Source organism: Oncorhynchus tshawytscha, unplaced genomic scaffold (genome assembly GCF_018296145.1).
Source record: "Oncorhynchus tshawytscha isolate Ot180627B unplaced genomic scaffold, Otsh_v2.0 Un_scaffold_4_pilon_pilon, whole genome shotgun sequence".
Lineage (NCBI taxonomy): Eukaryota > Metazoa > Chordata > Actinopteri > Salmoniformes > Salmonidae > Oncorhynchus > Oncorhynchus tshawytscha.
The window spans coordinates 171,846-192,986 of NW_024609834.1; the positions used below are offsets into that span (position 1 = coordinate 171,846).

Below are 21,141 nucleotides of genomic sequence, written 5' to 3' on the forward strand. Positions count from 1 at the left end.
CTCTCTGCTCCTGTTTGTTTCCCTCTCAATTGTTTATTTATATGATCATCCCATTGTTTTATAAATCCCTGCCTCCTAAACACCAACCATATTGTATGTTCTGCTGTATGTTAATTGAAACAGAATCCCTAATTCCTTTACCCCACAGGTAAGTTGCCTTTGTTGATTGGAAACTCAGTCCTAATTAAAAATTAATCAGCCCTTTCCTACAGAAGAAAGGAAGCTGAATAATTTACAAACGTGCTAATGGCATTTCAGTGGATTTCCCACTAATTTGCATCCTCTGCTAATACCACTGCCTTGGCTTGTTAACGGTTTCTGATTTGAAAGAGAATGATAGAGCTGGTAAGCGACTGGTTAAGTATTGGTAGGGGAAACTGAAGGAGGGACAGAAGTCTATTATGGCAATGTGTGTTTTGTCCCACAGTAAACTGGTGATCAACCAGATCATCCCTGAGGATGATGCCATCTACCAGTGCCAGGTAGAGAATGAGCAGGGCTCTGTGCTGTCCATGGCCCGGCTCATAGTGGTGATGTCAGAGGACCGGCCCAGCGCGCCCAGGAACATCCGGGCTGACACTGTATCCAGCTCTGCCATCTTGCTGGCCTGGGAGAGACCACTGTACAACTCAGACAAAGTGATCGCCTACTCTGTGCACTACATGAAGGCTGAAGGTGAGATATGACGGCCAATTCAGGGGAGCCTCTTCTATGTCTTGTACCTTTTCAAGCAGAAACTCTTCTTGATGTTGGCAGGAAATAGTTAATGTCGTATGTATTAGGGCATTCCATATTAATGGCCTTGGTAGCCCCAGGAGTTAACAGTTAACACTGTTTAGAGTCCTGAATGCTCCGCTTCCTCCTTGCCCCCAGAACGGAATGTGGGAGATTGACCATCTGTTGTTAATAGTTGGTTGCTAGGCAGAGGTCAAGGAAAAGGATGACTACTGCACCTAAGAAAGAACAGCAGCTTGCTCTGTACAAACAGGACTGGCCTTCCATAGGCGATCTCAAGCCCTGTGCATGGGGTTTAAAGGTGTAGGAACACCCTACACTAGATGAGATGCAGGATAGACAGGAAACGATCACAAGAATACAAGGGCTGCACTGTTGTCACTAGTCACCCCAGTCATTGACTGCTGGACCTTTAGCTTTCCTGGGAACCTGTATTGTTGATGAAGAGGCACCAAGAGTCACATTCAAACAATGTAACAGTTCAGCACAAATGTTATCCAGTTCATTCAGGCACAGTTGTTCATCGCCGGCTATGGAATACCATTGTATAGGCCAAATGTACGAATTCCATGCAGCAAAAGAAACACCTGCTAGGCTATGTAAGGATAAGGACTTTAACGGAGGTAAGTTAGAAAATCTGCCCCTTTCTCCTTAAATAACTGGCATCTGTAATGGATTTGGTGCACTTGATTAAGATTACGTGAAACATTCTGTCCGGTCTCAGAGAATGGCTGGCCGTTGAGATTGACAGTAGTAGTAGCACCAATGCATTCTGCACCTGAGGTCTCAGACACAGAGCCTTGGCACTAAATGGAGATTCTAATGAAAGGAGGAACTAATTAGTCTGTGTGTTGGAGTGTGCTAATCCAACAGAGGAGATTCTGTCAAGGCACTGGGACAGCATGAGCTGGACTGGGAGGGAGGCTTTGTGTGTCTTTTCAGGGAGGTTTCCTGGGCCTTTCAGGCCCCTGGACAAGGCCTGTTCTATTTACTCTCAAGGATCTTGTTTACCAGGTCAGAAATCAGGCTGGACGATTCAATACGTCCTGGCTACAAGTGAGTCTTTTGTGGGACCTTCCTAATCTGTGCTAATTAAACTGCGATTAGGCTCAGCCAGCAATGTGGGAAAATTGAATGCTGGAATTTGGCTTGAGCAATGTTGATGAAATTGTCTATAAAAGGGGAAGGAACCAGTTTGATTGAGTTGACACTTTTTGTTTTTTGTCCATACTGAATGGACCAGAAGCCCACCGTTAGAGGCAGATGTACAGCGTAACTTTGTAAGAATCAGGCAGCTCAGACAAGGAGGTTCCTAAAGCCAAAGTGATTATGTTCTAATTGCTCTGTATACTGAGAGAAATCATTGAATGATGATTATGGAAAGTTATCAAAAGTTGTCTTTGTACTCAGAATGTATGCAAATCTTCATAGACCCTTTTATGATTAGGTCCCCCTTTAGTGCCCTAAAGAGTTTGCATTGAAGGATCAGATCCCCTCTGAACTCCTTGCCTGTACATGCAGCTTACAACTCTGTGGGTGGTAATTGATTAATTGATTAAATGTGTGTCCTTTTCTTCACTAAAACCAGGCTTGAACAACGAGGAATATCAGGTTGTCATTGGCAACGACACAACCCGGTACATTATTGATGACCTGGAGTCAGTGCGGAACTACACCTTCTACATCGTGGCCTACATGCCCATGGGAGCCAGCCGCATGTCAGACCATGTGTTCCAGCACACCCTGGAGGATGGTGAGGCCTCGTCGTTAGCTCCCACATGCACAAACATACAGTCCACCCTGGCCTTTATCGGGCTGTAACCCAGGGAAACAGAGGTAATGTGCAGCCATAACTGTCACCCCAGGATGAATAAAAACACCCCCAGATGAATAGTAGTGAGAATGCTTCATATTGATCCTGTAGTCATTGTGTAAGGTCTTCTATCACTCTAATGGAGGACTCAGAAGATGATTTCCAGTTTGTTTAAACTGTAATGAATAGGCTGTAGAGAGTGTGCAGTACTGTAGGTCTTGTAATGAATCTAGTGGGGCTAACCCCTGGCTGCCTAATTGAGGTCGTCTCAAAGAGGTGCACCAGAGGAATAGCGGAGTATAATAAGGAAGGATTAGATGGTGGACCACTCGGCTAGTTAAACATTAGTCAGGCGGATATTTAGAGATCAGGAATGACCCGCTCTACTATAATCTAACTCCCCACAAGGGCCCTTCACAGTTCACACCACCCCATTAAATGTTTCTGCACTGTGCAACTGTGACCACCACTTATGATCAAGGATAATTACACTTCTTTCATATTCCACAGAAAATAACTGGCCTATTGTCCTTGACTAAGGGAATATCTGTCACATGATTGCATACCAGTCTAAATCAGGTCCCATCTATTTATTGTGTACACTTGCAGACTTACTGAATTGATTTTCCAGTATGACTGAGTGTGACGCACAGTGAGCTGATTTGTATCTCTGGGTTTGTTCATTATAGTCTCAGTAGCTAGCTGTTACTTTAGCAATCGCAGCTCTTCCTTTGGTCCCCACCAAAACACGATACAAAACGACCATAAATATAGACAGAAACACAGTAATGAACAAGTTGGTGACTGTATAAGCCTCAACATGACCACTCTGTCTCCCTCTCCACAGTGCCCCTGCGTGCCCCAGAGCTCAGCCTCACCAGCCGCAGCCCCACAGACATCCAGGTGTCCTGGCAGCCCCTTGCAGCCAAGATAAGCCGCGGCCGGGTGTCGGCCTACCGCTTGTCCTATCGTACCAGCGCTGACCAGGCCGTCACCCAGCTGGAGGTTCCTGGGGAGAAGACCCAGTATCTCCTGGAGGGCCTGCAGCCCGACACCATCTACCTCCTCCGCATCGCTGCAGCCACTAGCGTGGGCTGGGGGGAACAGTCAGCCTGGACCTCCCACCGCACCCCTAAGGCATCCAGCGCCAAAGGTACTTACACATGCTCCTCAGTAGTAGTGATGAGTTATTGGCTGCTCCCTGATGGTCTGATGCTCCAGGCATTCAGACATGCACATTATTTATTTTTTTAAAGTTAAACATGTGCTCTGTGTGTCCCAGTCTTGTGACTAGGTTGCCGCGTGCACACATGATGCTTGTACAGATGATTACAACTGTATGACTTCTAATCAATTAAAGTCAAAAGACAAACGTAAGCCATAACATGAACCAGAATTTCAACCTTAGATTTGTAAAGCTACCACATCACAGAAATAAACATGTAAGGCCTTACTTCCTGCCTTACTTCCTACACGGACTTATCATGCACACTAAAACCATCATGCCTTGCAGGCGCACAGTGAGAGCACACTTCCCTCTACACATAGTCAATATAGGAGCAAAGAGGCTGGATTATCTCTGAACCTTTCTTCTTCCCAGTCCTCTGCTGAATGTGTGAGAGAGAGCCATGAGAAGAGCTTGCTCTAATAATCTTGTTAAGGCATTGCGTTTGTTACTTCATGACCTTTGGCCCTCTCTGTCAGTAACATCGGAATGGCTTCAGTCATGGGTCATAAAAGAGAGGCCTCTGGGTGGGAGGAAGAATAGTTCTGTTTAGAGCTCCATCTGAGCCTCAGGGGTGGGGGAGGGGACTGCTGCCCTCTCTCGCTCTGTCCTTTTAGAAACAAACAGGATCTTTTCTAGAATTCTGCCAGGATCATGTCGGCTGAATAGGCATTCTGTCAGTAGAACTAAGGACCTGGCTCATCTCTGCTATTGTGTGTTTGTGTATCTGTGTGTCAGGCTGGGGCATGGTATGGATGTACCTCTGGTTGGGGGCTGCAGGCTGGGAGCCGGCTATTTCCATCAGGTAAAGCCAGTGAGCAGCTGGGTGGGGATCATTCCTGTTTTCAAGGAACAAGACAAGCTACAGAGTCAACTTGCTCCCAGCCTACCACCCTGCATCTCTAACAATTCAATACGTTTTGGTGACTTTGCCCCTATTTATCCAGCAAATTATTTCTGGGAAATCTAAATAAGCATGTTTCTGCCATATTAAATGGTTTACTCTTAATCATTTGGGTATCCCAAACAAACGTGTGCCTGAACAAGTCCTTAATTTGTTAAGGACTAGCTAACCTTTCATAATAAATAGTTGTGGACTGTCAATAGTATCAAGGCTCTGAATGGTATCTGAATATGAAGCAAATTGACCTTTATGAACACATTGGTGTTGGCCATTGGGCTTAAGGTAAAGAAGGCCTGATCGGGAAGCAGGGGTTAGGTGGGTTTCATATTCTCCCTTGACTTGGTACTATTTCAGATGAGCTGGTTAAAATAAAGACATTTGAATAAAAATGAATAGTCATGCAGGTTGAACTCTGTATATTATTAGTACACATGACATTTAAAAAGAGAGATTCTGTTTGAACCTTACATCCTCAGAACTGTCCTCAATAAATCAAATTGTATGGGTCACATACACATATTTAGCTGATGTTATTGCAGGTGTAGCGAAATGCTTGTGATAAGAAATAACACACACACAAAAAAATACTGCAAAGTTGCTTAGTAGCTAGAAGCAGAGCTGCCATCTCTTCACAAAACAATTACATTAAATAAATACTCAGATGTGTACTGTGACTCTAACCACAGGTCTCTCTTTGTGTCTCCCCAAAGGGACTCTAATCACAGATCTATCTCTCTTCGTGTCTCCCCACAGTGACTATAACCAAAGATCTATCTCTCTTCATGTCTCCTCAAAGTGACTCTAACCACAGATCTCTCTCTCTTCATGTCTCCTCAAAGTGACTCTAACCACAGGTCTATCTCTCTTCGTGTCTCCCCACAGTGACTATAACCAAAGATCTATCTCTCTTCATGTCTCCTCAAAGTGACTCTAACCACAGATCTCTCTCTCTTCATGTCTCCTCAAAGTGACTCTAACCACAGATCTCTCTCTCTTCATGTCTCCTCAAAGTGACTCTAACCACAGGTCTATCTCTCTTCGTGTCTCCCCACAGTGACTATAACCAAAGATCTATCTCTCTTCGTGTCTCCCCACAGTGACTATAACCAAAGATCTATCTCTCTTTGTGTCTCCTCACAGTGCCTCTGGCCCCTGAGCTACAGTTGGAGCCTCTGAACTGCACCACCATCATAGTGCGCTGGCAGCTGGCACCAGGAAACTCTGTCAGCATCCAGGGCTACAGGCTGTTCTACCACGAGGAGAGCCAGGCTGAGAGTTCCCCCATCCAGCTGCGTGTCCAGGAAAACAGGCACACCATTGGTGGCCTAGGTTAGTAGACTCCACATAGTACACCCGCCCTATGATCTCACATTGTTGCTGATGACATTTGTCTTCATTTTGGATTTCAATTGCAAGATTAAGAATATGTTCTAGTCAATAGCATGGTTACACAATGAAAGTCCTCCTTAAATTGGATTTGGATCAAGGATGCTCTTAAAAAACATTTTCTGTATCCTCACCAGGCATGTTTAAGGTCTTTTTAGGATCAGAAAAGCCCATTAGTTTGGCAAGGATAAAGTATTTTCATGTAAGTTGTGGGGGCTCATGTCCAGAGGTCCAGAAAGAAGCCAACCCCCCATGACCTTACGGCCCTGGCCTGGTTTCCAATGTATGTCCCCCCAACAGATTTAGAAATAGCTGCTAGCTGGGACTGAGGAAGGGGTGTTGGGGACATATGCTGGTTCTCTGGCCTCTGGGTCAAATTCATTTTGCCAAGTTGGAGAGTGTGGAAGGAAAGGGAGTCCCACACTACTGCAGTGGACAACTGACCATCTGTGGCCAGAGGAGGTCGGCCAGGTGGCCAGCAGCTGAATTTTGGATCAGGAAGCTCTGGCACTATACCAGGATTAGAACGCATAAAGGGGGGTAAATACAGTATGTGTCCCCTTTTACCTTTTTGTTTTCTTGCTACAGTATGTGTTTTGTTTTGTCATGGAGGGGTCTTACTGTGAAGGGGGCGATAAATATGACTGCTGAAACTTCCCCCATTTTGGCACCAGCTGTTGTTTAGAATGTCACAAGTAGGTTTTAAAGTGAGTAGGTTTTAAAGTGCTGTACTTTATGAAATATTTGTTGTTTTGAATGGATAATTATTTTTCAATAGAGAGTATTTTTATGAAGCTTGATGTAAAACCTATTGGAGAAATAGAACACATGAAGTCTGGCTTTTTGTGTATATTCTCCTTTTCCTCATGAACCACATTTTCCTCCTGGAATAATGAACATAGTGGTAGTAATGTGACATAGATAGATATCACCAAAACACACTTACTATGCCTTGGTTTTTCATTAGTTTCTCATTGAAACAGTTTAAATGTGCTTGTTTGATAGAATAGCTGGCAGAGGTGTATTCCAGGGCTGTCTTTAGAGGAGAGGGAAGCTGTTATTGTGGAGCAGATTTATGGTGTGTTTTATGACTGCTGTGAGCAGAGCATTTGGAGGAGAATTCACATCAAAGGCTTTCATTGTGTTAGGCTTTAAGGGCCACAAAAGAGACTTAATTGACCGAGAGTCAACCAAATTCAGCCCCTCACCACTGGTAGCTGAGCTTTTCTGTAAATACATATCCATGGAATTTGACTTGTAGTATGACATGTTGAAGAGAAGTATGCATCTCATTTATCTTTCCAAAGGTTTCCCCCCTCAAGGAAGAGACTTCCTCTTGGAGAGGAGACACAGCAGTTTAATTTGTCACGTATTACTGTCAGTGTCAGATAGGTTTTAGGTACGATTTCAGTGCCTGCCCATGGCACCACATTTTTGTGGTGTGTTAAACAGAGAGACAGCTTCAGATAAAAATACTGACTTGACTCAGCTTTCCCTTCGGATATATGCTTTGGTCAGTTTGGTGTGACATTGATAATAAACCAATACGAGAAGTGTAACATTAAGTCATTTTTTATTTTCGTGGAGGTGACCCACATCTCCAAACAGGGTATTTTAATTAAAACGGGGTGTTCTTATCAATTTGGGTCTGCTTTAATGCCCATGTTTGCCCATAATTGAGTAGTCCCTGTCTCAATTTGACCTTCCAAGGACAGAACAGCAGTGGAAAGGGCATTTCCCTATTGATTTTCTTCAATGTTGTTTGAGTGACAAACCATGACTTATGTCGTCCTTTAATAAACTATACATATTGTGCCCGGTAGGACGTTGTTTTCTTACTGACTTTTAATCAGTCTACTTACTATTGAATTGATGAAGTGTTTTTCCATTAGAAAACACTCTGGATTCGTCTAATAACAAGATTATTTACCCTCCATGGCATGTCTGAAGTAGAGAGCAAAATGGAGCTTCAATTAAAATGTTAATTGGATTTGATCCAGGATAAAGGATTACGCTGTAATGTCTCTGATAGTAATGCAATTAACAGAGGATTTAACTTTAACTCTTTACTTCACCCAAGGACACTTGTGACTTGTGACAGTCACACGGGTTTGGAAACCACAACCACACACAGACTAAAGAATGTGTTCGATCAGTCAGGGATTATGAACAACACCAATCTCACTGAGTGACTTGATAAGTATTTCAGATCCCTGGGACCTAAATTCACTTAGCTTTGATGTGGTAAAGACAACAAGCCAACCGTCAATGTTGCTCTAAAGTGCACAAATAACATACCTCTTTAACAGAAAAAAAAGACATGAACATGGTTGAGTTCTAAATGTGTAGTAGAAACAGACCAGCTCTGCTCTGGCTACTAAATTATCTCTTAAGACCATTCCACATGACTGAAAGGGCTCTCTAAGTTAGGAATGTGAGAGGTTGTAGCTCAGTGTATAAAAGACATGGTGTTGAAATACTGAGGTCCCAATCATGTTTATTCTTCCTGTGGCATAGTCACGGTTGAAATACCTCTCACACCTGTTGGCACCAGGACTGGGTGTACGGTAGTAGATTTATCTCATAGCTTGGGGCCACCTTGCCCATCGTGGAGTGGTCTTTTCTCTGGGAAAACATTAGTTATTGCATGCCTGGTGTCAGATAAAAGATAGATGGGTATTAGTGAGCCCACTACATCAATAAACTGTGTTTGCCTGTGTGTGTGTGTGTCAGAGGGAGATATACGCTCCCCCTATGGTATATGCTGCTTTGTGGATCAGTGTGGGAGTAGACATTTATAGCCCTGGCTCAGACCCTTCTTGCTGTGGCATGGGGGGCCATTCTCAGGGCAAAACAAAGCCTTAAGGGCCTGCAGGATCTGCAAAACAGCTGTAAAAAAAATCAGGTGACCACAAACAGCTCAAGAATTTCCCCACAAATACAAACTGGCATCATAATTTATGGGGAAAGAAAAGCCTTGCAAGATTAACCCAACAGGCATGACGGGAAAATGAACCAGCTTCACTTTGGTGCATCTTTACGCAATGACAGTAAGGGTTAGGCAGATTGTTTATTATTCTGAGGAAATTAGTTATGAACTTTTCTCAAGCAAAGTGAGTAAGGCACCACAAGTTTGAGTGGTTAGTTTTTGTGATACCTAACAAGAAACATTTGGCCTTGAATCCACACACAGGGTGATTATTGCCCATTTTTTTTATATGTGGCAACTGAAGCTTATCTTATCTTTGTGAGGGATTTGGTGTTGTTGAATGAACCAGGGCTAACACACATTTCCTTTTGACCAGGGTTTATTGTGAGTGGCGGTTAGTGCAAGCATGGTTGAATCCATACAGAGGGGGAGGTTTGTGTGGACACCTCTTATCTTCAACCATGGAGATCCCTGATAAACTTACCCAAACCATGTGTATTACTCACTGATTTTAAAATGAACACTTCAATACATTTCCATGAAGTAAAATTCCATATTTTCTCCTAAATTGCTTACAGTTCTGAATTTGTTCAGTTTTCTGAATTTATACAGAAAACAAAGTATAAACTTACGTCAATCCTATGTTTCAAAGAGCAGTTAAGCTGAACAATTGAGCTTGCCATATCTAATCATACTTTCATTATATCGGCTATGAAATTGCCCATTGAAGAGTTCTGCTCTCTCGCTTTACCATTTCCTCCTATTGACACTATTTTAAAGTCACCTATTTAGTGACTTTTTATTTTTGTCTCTTGGTGTTTTTCCCCCCTTTTCTGCACAGTTCCCCTGCTTGACCCTCCCCCCTAAGAGCAGTGTCCATAACCCTTCCTTTGGCAGGATTTAGCTTGCCCAGATTCCATGTCAAAGGTCATGGCCCAGATGTCAAAGCCCGCTCTCGCAGCCCCTCTCCTGCATAATTACTGCAGGCCCATTGTGCTGTGGGGCTGGGCAGGGTTGGGACTGTGAGACCCTGACTGCTCCTCTTCAGAGATTGGGGCCGAACAAAAGCCCCTGGGACTGTCCAAAGCCCGGCCAGCCTGTCTGTGGACACCAGAGTGGACATGGGACAGAAGAGAGCTATGCTAGTGTATACTAATTCATTGTCTTTTCCTAGAGAAAGTAAAGATATATGAACCTCACAAATATGTGCAATTATTTTCCTATCGTAGTTTTTTTTAAAGAACTAATTAGCATAACTAAATGTTTTCTGTAGCAAATGACTACAGTAGCCTAGTCATTGACCTATCTATAATGTAGAAATATAAAGAGAGAAGCTTCATATTTTTATGCAATCATATTATCAGTAACATTTCCTTTGATCCTATTCTAAGTTGTTGTATCTAATCTTTAGAGGATACCACATAGATTTTAAGACACTTTGAAGTATTTTTTCTCCCCTCCTGCAAGTCACTTCTTTATCTTTCCCAATTAAGGCTTAGGGACCAGAGAAAGGGCACAGATTCTGAGGGAGAAAAAAAAGAAGCTCAACTCGTATTCTACACCCATGACCTCAGATTCCTATCTAGGCCTGACCTGCTGGCTCCATTGAAGCTCCGCAGGGCTAGGGGTCTTAGTGGCTCAAACCACACCCCTCGGACTCTCCTCTTGCCCATCCCCCTGCCTCCCATAGCCCTGACTCCACCCCCTGGACCAACCCATAGCCTCAAGGCTCTCAGACCGATCCTAGAAAAAACACAGTTGTTTTAGAGCATAGTAAACATGATGAGATGGTTGTTCAACAAAGTGGTTGGATTTTTCACAGTGACTAATTGCTTTTTGATATGTTCAACTCTTTTGAAGATATAGAGCCTGCTCATCATTACAACATATATTTTCACACACATGCAGTGAATATGATTCTCTAGCAGTTTGTCAGATGATCAACATGGGTTACCCTTGGGTTTAGATAATCTAATTTAACGTTTCCAAAACTCGGTCCTGGGGCCCCTTCTGGGTGCACGTTTTGGTTTTGCCCTAGCACTACACAGCTGATTCAAATAATCAAAGCTTGATGTTAAGTTGGAATCAGCTGTGTTTAAATTGTTTTTATTTAACCTGTATTTAACCAGGTAGGCCAGTTGAGAACAAGTTCTCATTTACAACTGTGTAGTGCTAGAGCAAAAAACTAAACGGGGGGCAGGTCCAAGTTTGGGAAACCCTGATCTAACTGACTACCTTTTATTTGTCTCTGAGACATGATCACAGAAACTGTTAGTAACGTAGAACTCATAAATGACTGCTTCTGTGACTGGAACTGAGGATAGGCACGACTTCAGTTTGTATCCACACTCCTGTGCTCCTCTCAACGTATGCGTCCTGGAGCACAAGCTAGTGGTCATGTTCTACACTGCATTACTGTTCCATGGCAAAGGGGAAGGGGGATACCTAGTCAGTTGTACAACTGAATGCATTCAACTGAAATGTGTCTTCCGCATTTAACCCAACCCCTCTGAATCAGAGAGGTGTGGACGGCTGCCTTAATCGACATCCACGTCTTTGGCGCCTGGGTAACAGTGTTCAGGGACAGAACGACAGATTTTTACCTTGTCAGCTTTGTGATTCGATCCAACATACTTTTTGTTACAGGTGCTCACTATTCCACTGATACTAGTTATGTTATTAGTACCTGTACAACTTCTCATGAAGTACTGCGATCTAGCTGTATAATTCTGTAAAGCATAGATGATGTTCTTCTATACAGCCTACTACACTTACCCCCCCTCTTCGGTTGGATAATGATGTGTCATCCCACAGCCTCTTACGTAGGCAGGCCTATGATGTGCTGTAAGATCTCATGTACAGCCGTGCAGCAGTTCATTTCCCTCTAGACTAGACTGTATTTCAGTGCTGTTTCGACAACTGATGACTGAAATGCAGATCAATATGTCACAGTGTTTTCAAAATAAACGTATTGAATTAACACTCACAGATTGAAGCTAATTTGCTTAGATTCCTCTGCTTACTCTGTGTGTAATGATGGGTGACATACTTTGAAATATTGAAGAACCTTGGAATTCCTAGGAGGCAGTAAGTCATTAGTTTGATAGATCCTCAGCTATTTCAGCAAGGTCCTCATGGTTGCAGCAGGAGCTTCCTGTAATTGCCTGTGTAATGATATTTTAATACACTGTAGCCGGTTCACCCAATACAGCTATACTCTAGCTCAACCAATTTTTCTGGAATGAGTTATACTATTGTTACGCACAAGACAGGGTAATAACACATTAATATGATGAAGTATTACCTTTCCAACCCTATCCTCCTTATCTGAATATGTCATGCACAGTAACCTGGTTATTCCAGGATGACAAGAGATCGTAGTCTAGGAGACAAATGAACCAATCAATGCCGATATGAAGTGAAACATTTGGATAGTGTTTGGCCTGAACATTTTATCAGTGGCCTGTTGGGTACAGAGAGCACATTTAACTTAGCAGCGTTTGTTCTACCTGGGGTCTGTTATGCCACTGACTCTGGCCATGTGATTGACCGCTCTGTCTTTTCTAGGGAGGGCATTGTCCTGTGGTTTAACCTCCCCCCCCACCCTGGAGCTGAATAGGACTGCCCACTGGTCAGCAGCCCTGGGTAGGGCATGACATATTCTCTCCTACTCTCCCTGAAAAGGCAGAGTGATGGATAGAGGAGGCCTTCTATTGTGTGCCTCAGTGCCCTGAGCAGGGCAGGAACTGACCTAGGGACTGGCCTCCCAGCACTCAGCATCTGTCACAGAGCTCCACAGCCAAACCACACTGACCTCTCAGCCATGCTCTTTCTGATCCAGCACCCTCACAGCCCACTTGTTGGAGAAATCACACAGCCTCTGGTTCAGTGTAATGCCCCCCAGTGGACAGATACGCTCACTTCCACTGTAAGGTCACATTGGTCAATTTGAGGTGAAAGTCTATATGATGTATGCAAAAAAGTATATTACACCCATAGGCCTACAGTGAAAGATATGTACATGCTGTTATTTTTAGACCCAAGAAAGAAGTACCATGTGAAGCTCCTGGCGTTCAGTTTCATAGGCGATGGCTACCAGGCAGACCAGACTATCAGCACCCCTGGATGTGTCTGTAAGTTATTCACATAAAGCAAGCAACCATTGTCTATTGAGATAGATGATAGTTATCAATCCTTCGAGGCATGAGTACCTCTAACATAATTTTTTTTCTGTGTGTATCAGCGGTCCGTGATCGTATGGTGCCCCCTCCGCCACCCCCTCACCACGTGTATGCCAAGGCCAACAGCTCGTCTGCCATATTCCTCCACTGGGGGCGTCCAGCCTTCACCTCCAGCCAGATCGTCAACTACACCATCCGCTGTAACCCTGTGGGCCTTCAGAACGCCTCCCTGGTACTCTACCTGCAGACGTGAGTGTCCTATATAATACCTTCCTCTTCATACCCCATAGCACATAGTCATTTAACTGGATAGAGGGTACTTAGTATGGTCATAAAACTCAGGGTAGCACTTAGTACGGATTTAAGAATTCGCAGGTCAATTGCCAAAGTATTGGATCTGATTAATAATCTCCATATACAGTATATGTTCTAAATCCATTTTTATCATTGTGGTTCTCCTCTACAGTGCTGAGAAGAACATCCTGGTCCCGGACTTAGAGCCCAACACCAGGTATGAGTTTGCTGTCCGCCTGCACCTTGACCAACTGTCCAGCCCCTGGAGCCCTGTGGTCTACCAGAGCACTCTGCCTGAAGGTGAGCACCGACATGGCTTCATACAGCAGCACATTAATAGAATATTCTCTCACCCTTTTTGGGCTCCGATGGTATTTCCTAGCCTACTGAAATAGAATACTTACTGGAATTATTGTGCCTGTCTTAAAAAGCTCTGCATTCTGCAAACAAATCACAAATAGAGCGCAACCACTTGACAGAGCCTTGCCAATGAGCTCTCATTTCCCCTCTAATGGGGTTTTGCTCTTGAAAGGATTAGAAGGAGACACACAGGAGCAAATTCATTGAACTGCACAGTAGTCTATATGCTCACTCTCACTGCATTATTACACATATCTACACATCTCTAGGGAAAGGGATCATAAGCAAGGGCCATAGCTTGTGAGATGTAGTTATCCTTTTGAGTGACATCAAAGAACCTTCTATGATTAAAATTTCACGCTTTGGTCTAGGCCCTGGTTCAGACATACATTTTCAGTATTCCTCAAAACTTATTACCAGTTACGAAGAGCATTTCTTTTTTTTATGGCTGATGTACATCTTCATCAGCGATTTAGCCTCAGGGTTAAAACTGGCATTTCTTCTTCCCCAGCACCTACTCTGCCACCGTCAGGTGTGAAAGTGACTCTGATAGAGGACGACACAGCGCTGGTGTCATGGAAACTTCCAGATGAGCCCAACTTGGCGGTGACACGTTATACCATCTTCTACGCTTCCAGGAAGGCCTGGGTAGCTGGAGAGTGGAAGGTGCTGCAGAGGGAAGGTGAGCCAAAGAGAGAGAGAGAGAGAGAGAGAGAGAGAGAGAGAGAGAGAGAGAGAGAGAGAGAGAGGCTGCAGGCTAAACTGGGCTGCAAAGACAGAGCCCTGCCCCAGCTCCACACCATACAGGCCATTGGAACTCAACAAATGTCATCCTCTGATCCATTTCTGTATTTGTCACTAGTCCTTGTGATCTCAGGTTGTTCTTAGATAACCCCCCCTGTTGTCTTACCAATCAAAGGATGGATTCTATACTTGGAGCTTTGATTTAGCACTGGGGGGGTATGATCTGTCTTTTTGGCTTTAGGTCCAATATTCTCATTCTCCTCTTTTAAGTGAGTGAAGGAAGGACTTCAATCACTCAAGATTGTAATCATTCAAATCAAATCAAATTTATTTATATAGCCCTTCGTACATCAGCTGATATCTCAAAGTGCTGTACAGAAACCCAGCCTAAAACCCCAAATAGCAAGCAATGCAGGTGTAGAAGCACAGTGGCTAGGAAAAACTCCCTAGAAAGGCCAAAACCTAGGAAGAAACCTAGAGAGGAACCAGGCTATGTGGGGTGGCCAGTCCTCTTCTGGCTGTGCCGGAGAGAAATATGTTGCCTGACATTCAACCTGAAACACACTGGTCAAGAGTGCTGTAGTTACTATGGACTACTACCATATAGTTAATGTGGCCATAGCAGCACACACATATGTTTTGTGTACTGCCTGACGTGTGGCAGTAAGTATTACTGGAGTGTATGGCTCCTGGGTAAAAACACAGATTCTGGGTAGCATAGGCGTAATTGAGAGCAGATGACTCCAGGAAATGTGAGGCATCTGATCTTTCCTTTCTAAGCCACAGGTGAGGGGGTCAAAAGTAAGGCTGTTCACAAAGCCATCCTGCCTTGCCCCAGCCCCCCACCACTGGATATCAACCCTGTCGCTCCAACTGTTACTGCAGGGGAGCTGGGTGGTATTGGGGGGGCAAGGCTGATCCCTGACCCTCCGTCCTTTGCCTGACAATCTGGTCACAAATATCCCCTTATATGCCTCAGGTTTTTTTCCCCAGAGTTGTAAACCCCTGTTCTTCATGGGTCAGTTGAAAATGGGAGAGAGGAGCAAACAAAATCAGGCCTGACATATTTCCTCCAGTTCATTTATTTAGAGATGAATTTGAACAGCTATATTTATTACCACGTGGTGAATGACAACACTGCAGCGTGTTGAAACAATATTCACATTTCCATGTCCTTTTACTGCTGAGGCTCAAATGGGTTGACATAGGTCACTAATCACATATTTCTCGATGATAGGGAGCATCACCATGGCTCTACTGGAGAACCTACAGCCGGGGAACATCTACCTGGTCAAGGTGTCTGCGTCCAACGATATGGGAGACGGGCCGTTTTCACACACCGTGGAACTGGCCGTGCAGAACGATGGGTCCACCTCCGGTCACAACCCCAGGCACTCCCATGGCTCAGCTACAGGTTAGTGACTAATGTGGTGCATACTTGGTCTTTCTTTCATTGACTTTCATGACAGGATTCCTCTTGTTGTCGTCACTTGACCTACTAGATGTAATTCAAATTCAATAGCTTGGCCTGCAGCCTTGGTCTCCTGCTAAATTATTTACACTGTAATATATCTCTGTGAATGTCAGGGGAGGTGATTGCCAGCTGTATTGATTTTGATACACAGTGTGGAGATGTAGTACCCACACAGACTCTAGATAGGAGTGTATGTGTCCTGTGGCATCACTTGTGACAACTGTCTTGCAGTGTTCTCTAGTGGTTTCTACCACCTGGACCAGAAGTCAATGACAGGGATCATCGTGGGGGTTTGCATTGCACTGATCTGCATCATCATCTGTGCCTTCATCCTTGTCTGCAGAGGCAAAAACAGGTAACCATTTTAACAGATTTAGTGTGTTGTTGTAACTTGATATGAGATTACTTTTCTGACTGCCCAGTTGGTTTGGATAGAACCTCTGCTGTTATTTCTATATTAATATTGTATGATTGTTTGACAGGAAATCATCAGCTACTAAAGCCATCAGGCAGGAGGCTAGTCAGGTCCCCTCTGCTTCGGTCCACCTGGGCTCTGAGGGCCAGGCTGAGAATGCTGATGTTATGGTGCCAATGATGAGAGCAGACCACTTCATTGATGCCAAGGTAAGGGGATATGGCTCTGTTACGCCCTTCCTTTCCTCTAAGATTTCCTCTTGCATTATGTCTCCAAAGTACATGGAACATAACCAATGTAGACAGATTCAGAGCATTGCAAATTTTATTTAATTTCCAGGGGGGAACAAATCTGATCATCAATAGCCTCGGACCAGTTTATCCAATCACTGAGAAGAGAAATAAGTGGTTTTCCTTCAGTAATCAGAAAAAAATGAATGCTAAGAAAAGCCAGGTAAGAAAGATAAAACAAAAGTGTTCAAGTAAAATAACATTACTTAAATATAACATAATCGGAGGTGAGACCAGCTAGATATTCCTCCCTTTATCCATTTTAATTCCCTTCTTTGTTCTCCCTTTCTTACTTACTCAGATCCAGAGGAAGAGCCATGGAATCTGCTCGTACCAGCTAGGAGCAACAGTGCTGTGCTACAAGGATGAGTCTCTGTCGTCACCCAATCAGCCCACCTCTCTGCAGGTCCTGTTTGGTCCACCTTTTGACACAGAGGGCTCCTCCAACAGCGAGGGCAGCCACGAGACAGGCGACTCAGGCCGTTACTCTCACGACGAGACAGAGATGACCAACCTGTCCTCTGGTCCCAGCAGCCGCCCTGCGTCTCTGAGAGAGGAGAGCGGGCAGTCATTCTGCAGTCCTGCCCAGGAGAGTGAGGGGGAGCTGGAGGAGCAGTCTCACCTCGACCTGGAGATTGGAGACTCCATGGAGAAACCGTGCAACCATCACCACTATCAGGCCCCAGACAATTCCCAGCCTGCACTTTCTCTCTAGCAGTCTGTGTGACCTCCCATCAATCTCTCAACCCTAAACTCACTCCACTGTTTTAAAAGACAATGAGCAGAAATCCAAAAATCCAGGTCTTTGGAAGAACTGGGCTCTGGTTTGGGTTCTGGTGATTTCTATCAAAGAATCTTCTTCTAGTGAATGTGTACTCATTTTATTTTTATTCAATGTTTGTGTGTATGTGTTTGAAAGAAAAATCTCACCCACCATGAATGTTTCAAGAGATTGTCAAAAATGTGAAATGTGACTTACATTTTTGACATTATTTAAGAGTTTATCACTGGAGCAAAGTGTAGAGTGAGCCCTTCTTTTGCTGATTATCTACCTCAGTTTACCTCTCGGTAAACTCCAACTATATATTTAATAATAACGACTTATACCTGAACTATGTAAGGGGTCTCTTCCTTTATGGAACAACTGATACTTCCTGATGGCAATAATTCGTTTTTGCTAGATAAAATTCGTCCCGTATTCATTTTCCTCCTTGTTTATAATGAAGTACGGGATTGTAAGGGTACTGCAGATCTCAATTAAAGCGATGTTATTTTCTTCTTTATCACAGGTTATTGAGACTATTTCTCAGGTTACTTTACAATAAGCTTTGAGTGTTTGGCTATGGTAGATTAAGGGCCAGTACAATTTACTACATAAGTTGCTGAAATTCAATAATAAGCCAGTATGACACAATGTACTTTTCAGGTTATCCATAGTAATAATGGTTAAGACATGTTCTTTTTTTTTCTTTGTCAATGTGCAGTTGCCCTTGCAATTCCTGTTTTATACTACCTCTTTTTAAGCATTATTTTGTTGTGTTACTATTTTCCTAAACTCAGGGAACAAGGTTTAGTACATTTGAAAAGCCATGTGTAATGTTCCATGGTTGACTGACAGGGTATCTTCTTAGTCCTGAACTGCTAATTGTAGATGGTAGTTGCCATAGATCTGTATTGAATGTATCTCTAGAACATTGTCAGTTACGGTTCAGAGCCTTGTGATGCCCCACTCACAGGTGGAAAAACTTCAGTTTGAATTCCGTTGGAATAATATGTCTGTGGTATGGCAGGCTATCTTTTTGGTTATTTTGGGAAAGAATATAGCAAAAATGCTTGTGTCGATGTGTTTCAATACAGCAGACCTTAAAAGCTTTATAAATGGCCTTAAATGGGGAAAGAGACCCTCAGATGTCGGAGACAAGCAGAAAGGATCATATACCAAAGTCCGATCCATCTGAGGTCCAACTCTTTGACACATGGGGATGGGAGAAGTGTGAAGAATGATTGTTGAAAACCAAAAGCGTTAAATCAGTGCGATGGAAGTGAATGGAATGAACACCAAAAAAACATTTTATCTCTAAAGATATCTATATTTTTGTTGATGTTTATGTACTACTGAGTACAGATTTTAGTTACTTTCGTTCTTTAAGTAGTTGATACTTTACCATAGAGTAGAAAAATAAGTTTAGCACTTGTCAGATTAGTTTGATTTGTTGATCACAGCCAATGTGCAGCGGTGACTGATGCTATCATACAAAGTAATTGTTTGCTCCCTCTGTTTGTTTTTGATCTCTCAGCGGGTCCCTGGGAAAATTACAATGAGGTTTTTCTCATGTATTAGACCAAAAATCTAAACGCAGATCAGTTGAGATGCTGCTTCTAAGACAAAGCTTTGCACATGTGTGCCCCTGTTCTGTGACCAACTGAGTTGAGATGCGGGTTCTCTCAGAAAGTGCCCCCAGGATTTTGGGCCCTTGATAATGGTTAAAATGACAATAATCAATGTCATGCACACTAACCAAATCACCCTATTATTGGTTTTCTTTAGAGCTTTACTGTTGCAACTAGATGTGTACATTGTAGGGGGAAATTATATTCCGGAGCTATATACAGAATATTATATTGATTCTCATCCTACATTGCAACAGTATTTTCAATCAACGGATTTCTAACTAATAGGATGACAGTTTGCATGAAGTGTGACACAATCAGTTTTACTTTCTTTTGAATGGCAAACAATATATACCAAAGAATTCAGTTCACTGTTGCGCATTGGCAAGAGATCCATTTAGACATATCTCTGCATGATATTTTCTCATTTTATTTGGTTCCAAAAGCTTTATCCCCATTTAGGGTTTGATTACTACTTAATAAATGGGTGTCTATTAGACCACAAACCAAGATGAAAGTGGTAAACAGTTAGTGCTTTTAAACATGCATTGTTATTTGTCATTGAAGCAAAAAATAAACACATTTTTCTACATTCTTTTTTACTTTTTCTCACTGGAGGAGAAATATATATTATTGTTTTTTCAATGGGATTTCATATACCCCAGTTTTGAGAAAGTACCAACTGAATTTAGTTTTTTCCTAGATGCCTAAAATGTATTAATCTTTGATACGAATGTGAATACTTCTTTAAACTGTTGTAGATGATCATTAGTCTGAAAAGCTGTGTTAAAATGTCAAGTTCATATTGTATATGGAATATTTGAGTTGTTTTTGCTTTTTATTTACATGTGTAATCCTCTGCATTGTTATAATGCCCGGTGACTGCAATCCAACTCTAACAACTAAAAGCTGGAATAGACAAGTTATTATTGAGCAGTTGCAGTAACAGTATTGTTTTTGTCTTTTCAATTGTGATAGAGTAACCATAGGGTTCTCATTCTTATATATGTTTTCAGAATGTTTGAGAGGGTTCTGCATTCTCGTATTGGTTGTGAATGTCCAATAAGTGATATACCGTCTTCTACCTCAGGTTCCTCTTCCAGCTTTTGATAGAGATGTGATGGATGCTATAGTCAGAGGGAGCCAAGAGATGAAAGAACGAGTGATGCAGATCCAGTCCTGTGTCTCTTAAATTTCAAGAGTTGTGTTCTCTTTTTTTTCCTGAACATGTGAATCATAATTATCTGGTGCTCTGAGTCCCCTTTTCTTCTGCAGTCACGTTTTTCTGTAAAGGCTGTGCTGCTGGCTTTAGCTGCAGTAGTGGAGTGCTGTGGGTCATTTACAGTTAAACTCAGGGGAACCCACAGCTGCTCCACAGTTGTAGCGAGAGTAGCTTTGGGACACAACATTGGGAGTCTATGTAACCAATACACACTCTCGTTGTTGTGTTTTGTCATTATTTTGTGTTAATGTTTGCTCTTTGATCACAACACCAACAGCTTTTCTTCAAGGTATTCAAGCAAGCCTTGGTCCTTACAACTTTCTTCATGACAAAAATGTTATAGCCTACTTGTCCAATTAAAGTTAAAAAATAATTTAAACAATAAATAATTCTGAGAATGACTGATTGAGTTTAAATAAAAAATAAACAATGTGAACTTTCTTGCACGTATTGGTATGTCTGTCCTCACCAATAGAGTATTATTATAAAACTATTAGAGACTGTATTAGAGTAGCTAGTATATTTAGTACACACACACACACGGGTGTACACACACACATCAGCACTGACTATAGGTTAATTTGATATTGTTGTAGGTGTATGCAATAGCTAAGTTAGCTATGCAAAGTGCCAGATAGGTAACCATTTACAGTAACTGCTGTTAATTTTTCCTCGGTCAATAAACACCATCAGTCGACAAAAGATATAGATAATCTGACCTTTCTGCAGCAGGTAGCTCTGCCAAGGCAGCTTTATCTTGTAGCAGGTTTAGGGACTA

General features: G+C 42.8%; 1 protein-coding gene across 1 annotated transcript in view; it reads left to right on the plus strand.

The window, feature by feature from the left end:
- Positions 1 to 20,762, plus strand: part of LOC112249403 (protogenin A) — a 42,456-nt gene extending 21,694 nt beyond the window's left edge. Inside the window, exons 7-19 of the mRNA XM_042319617.1 lie at positions 428 to 675; positions 2,324 to 2,488; positions 3,396 to 3,701; positions 5,818 to 6,006; positions 13,030 to 13,125; positions 13,236 to 13,422; positions 13,640 to 13,767; positions 14,339 to 14,509; positions 15,809 to 15,985; positions 16,277 to 16,400; positions 16,528 to 16,669; positions 16,800 to 16,913; positions 17,052 to 20,762. Of these exons, the coding sequence (XP_042175551.1) occupies positions 428 to 675; positions 2,324 to 2,488; positions 3,396 to 3,701; positions 5,818 to 6,006; positions 13,030 to 13,125; positions 13,236 to 13,422; positions 13,640 to 13,767; positions 14,339 to 14,509; positions 15,809 to 15,985; positions 16,277 to 16,400; positions 16,528 to 16,669; positions 16,800 to 16,913; positions 17,052 to 17,465 (2,461 nt within the window). The 3' untranslated portion in view covers positions 17,466 to 20,762. The remainder of the gene's footprint in view (positions 1 to 427; positions 676 to 2,323; positions 2,489 to 3,395; positions 3,702 to 5,817; positions 6,007 to 13,029; positions 13,126 to 13,235; positions 13,423 to 13,639; positions 13,768 to 14,338; positions 14,510 to 15,808; positions 15,986 to 16,276; positions 16,401 to 16,527; positions 16,670 to 16,799; positions 16,914 to 17,051) is intronic.
- The last annotated feature ends 379 nt before the right edge of the window (positions 20,763 to 21,141 follow it).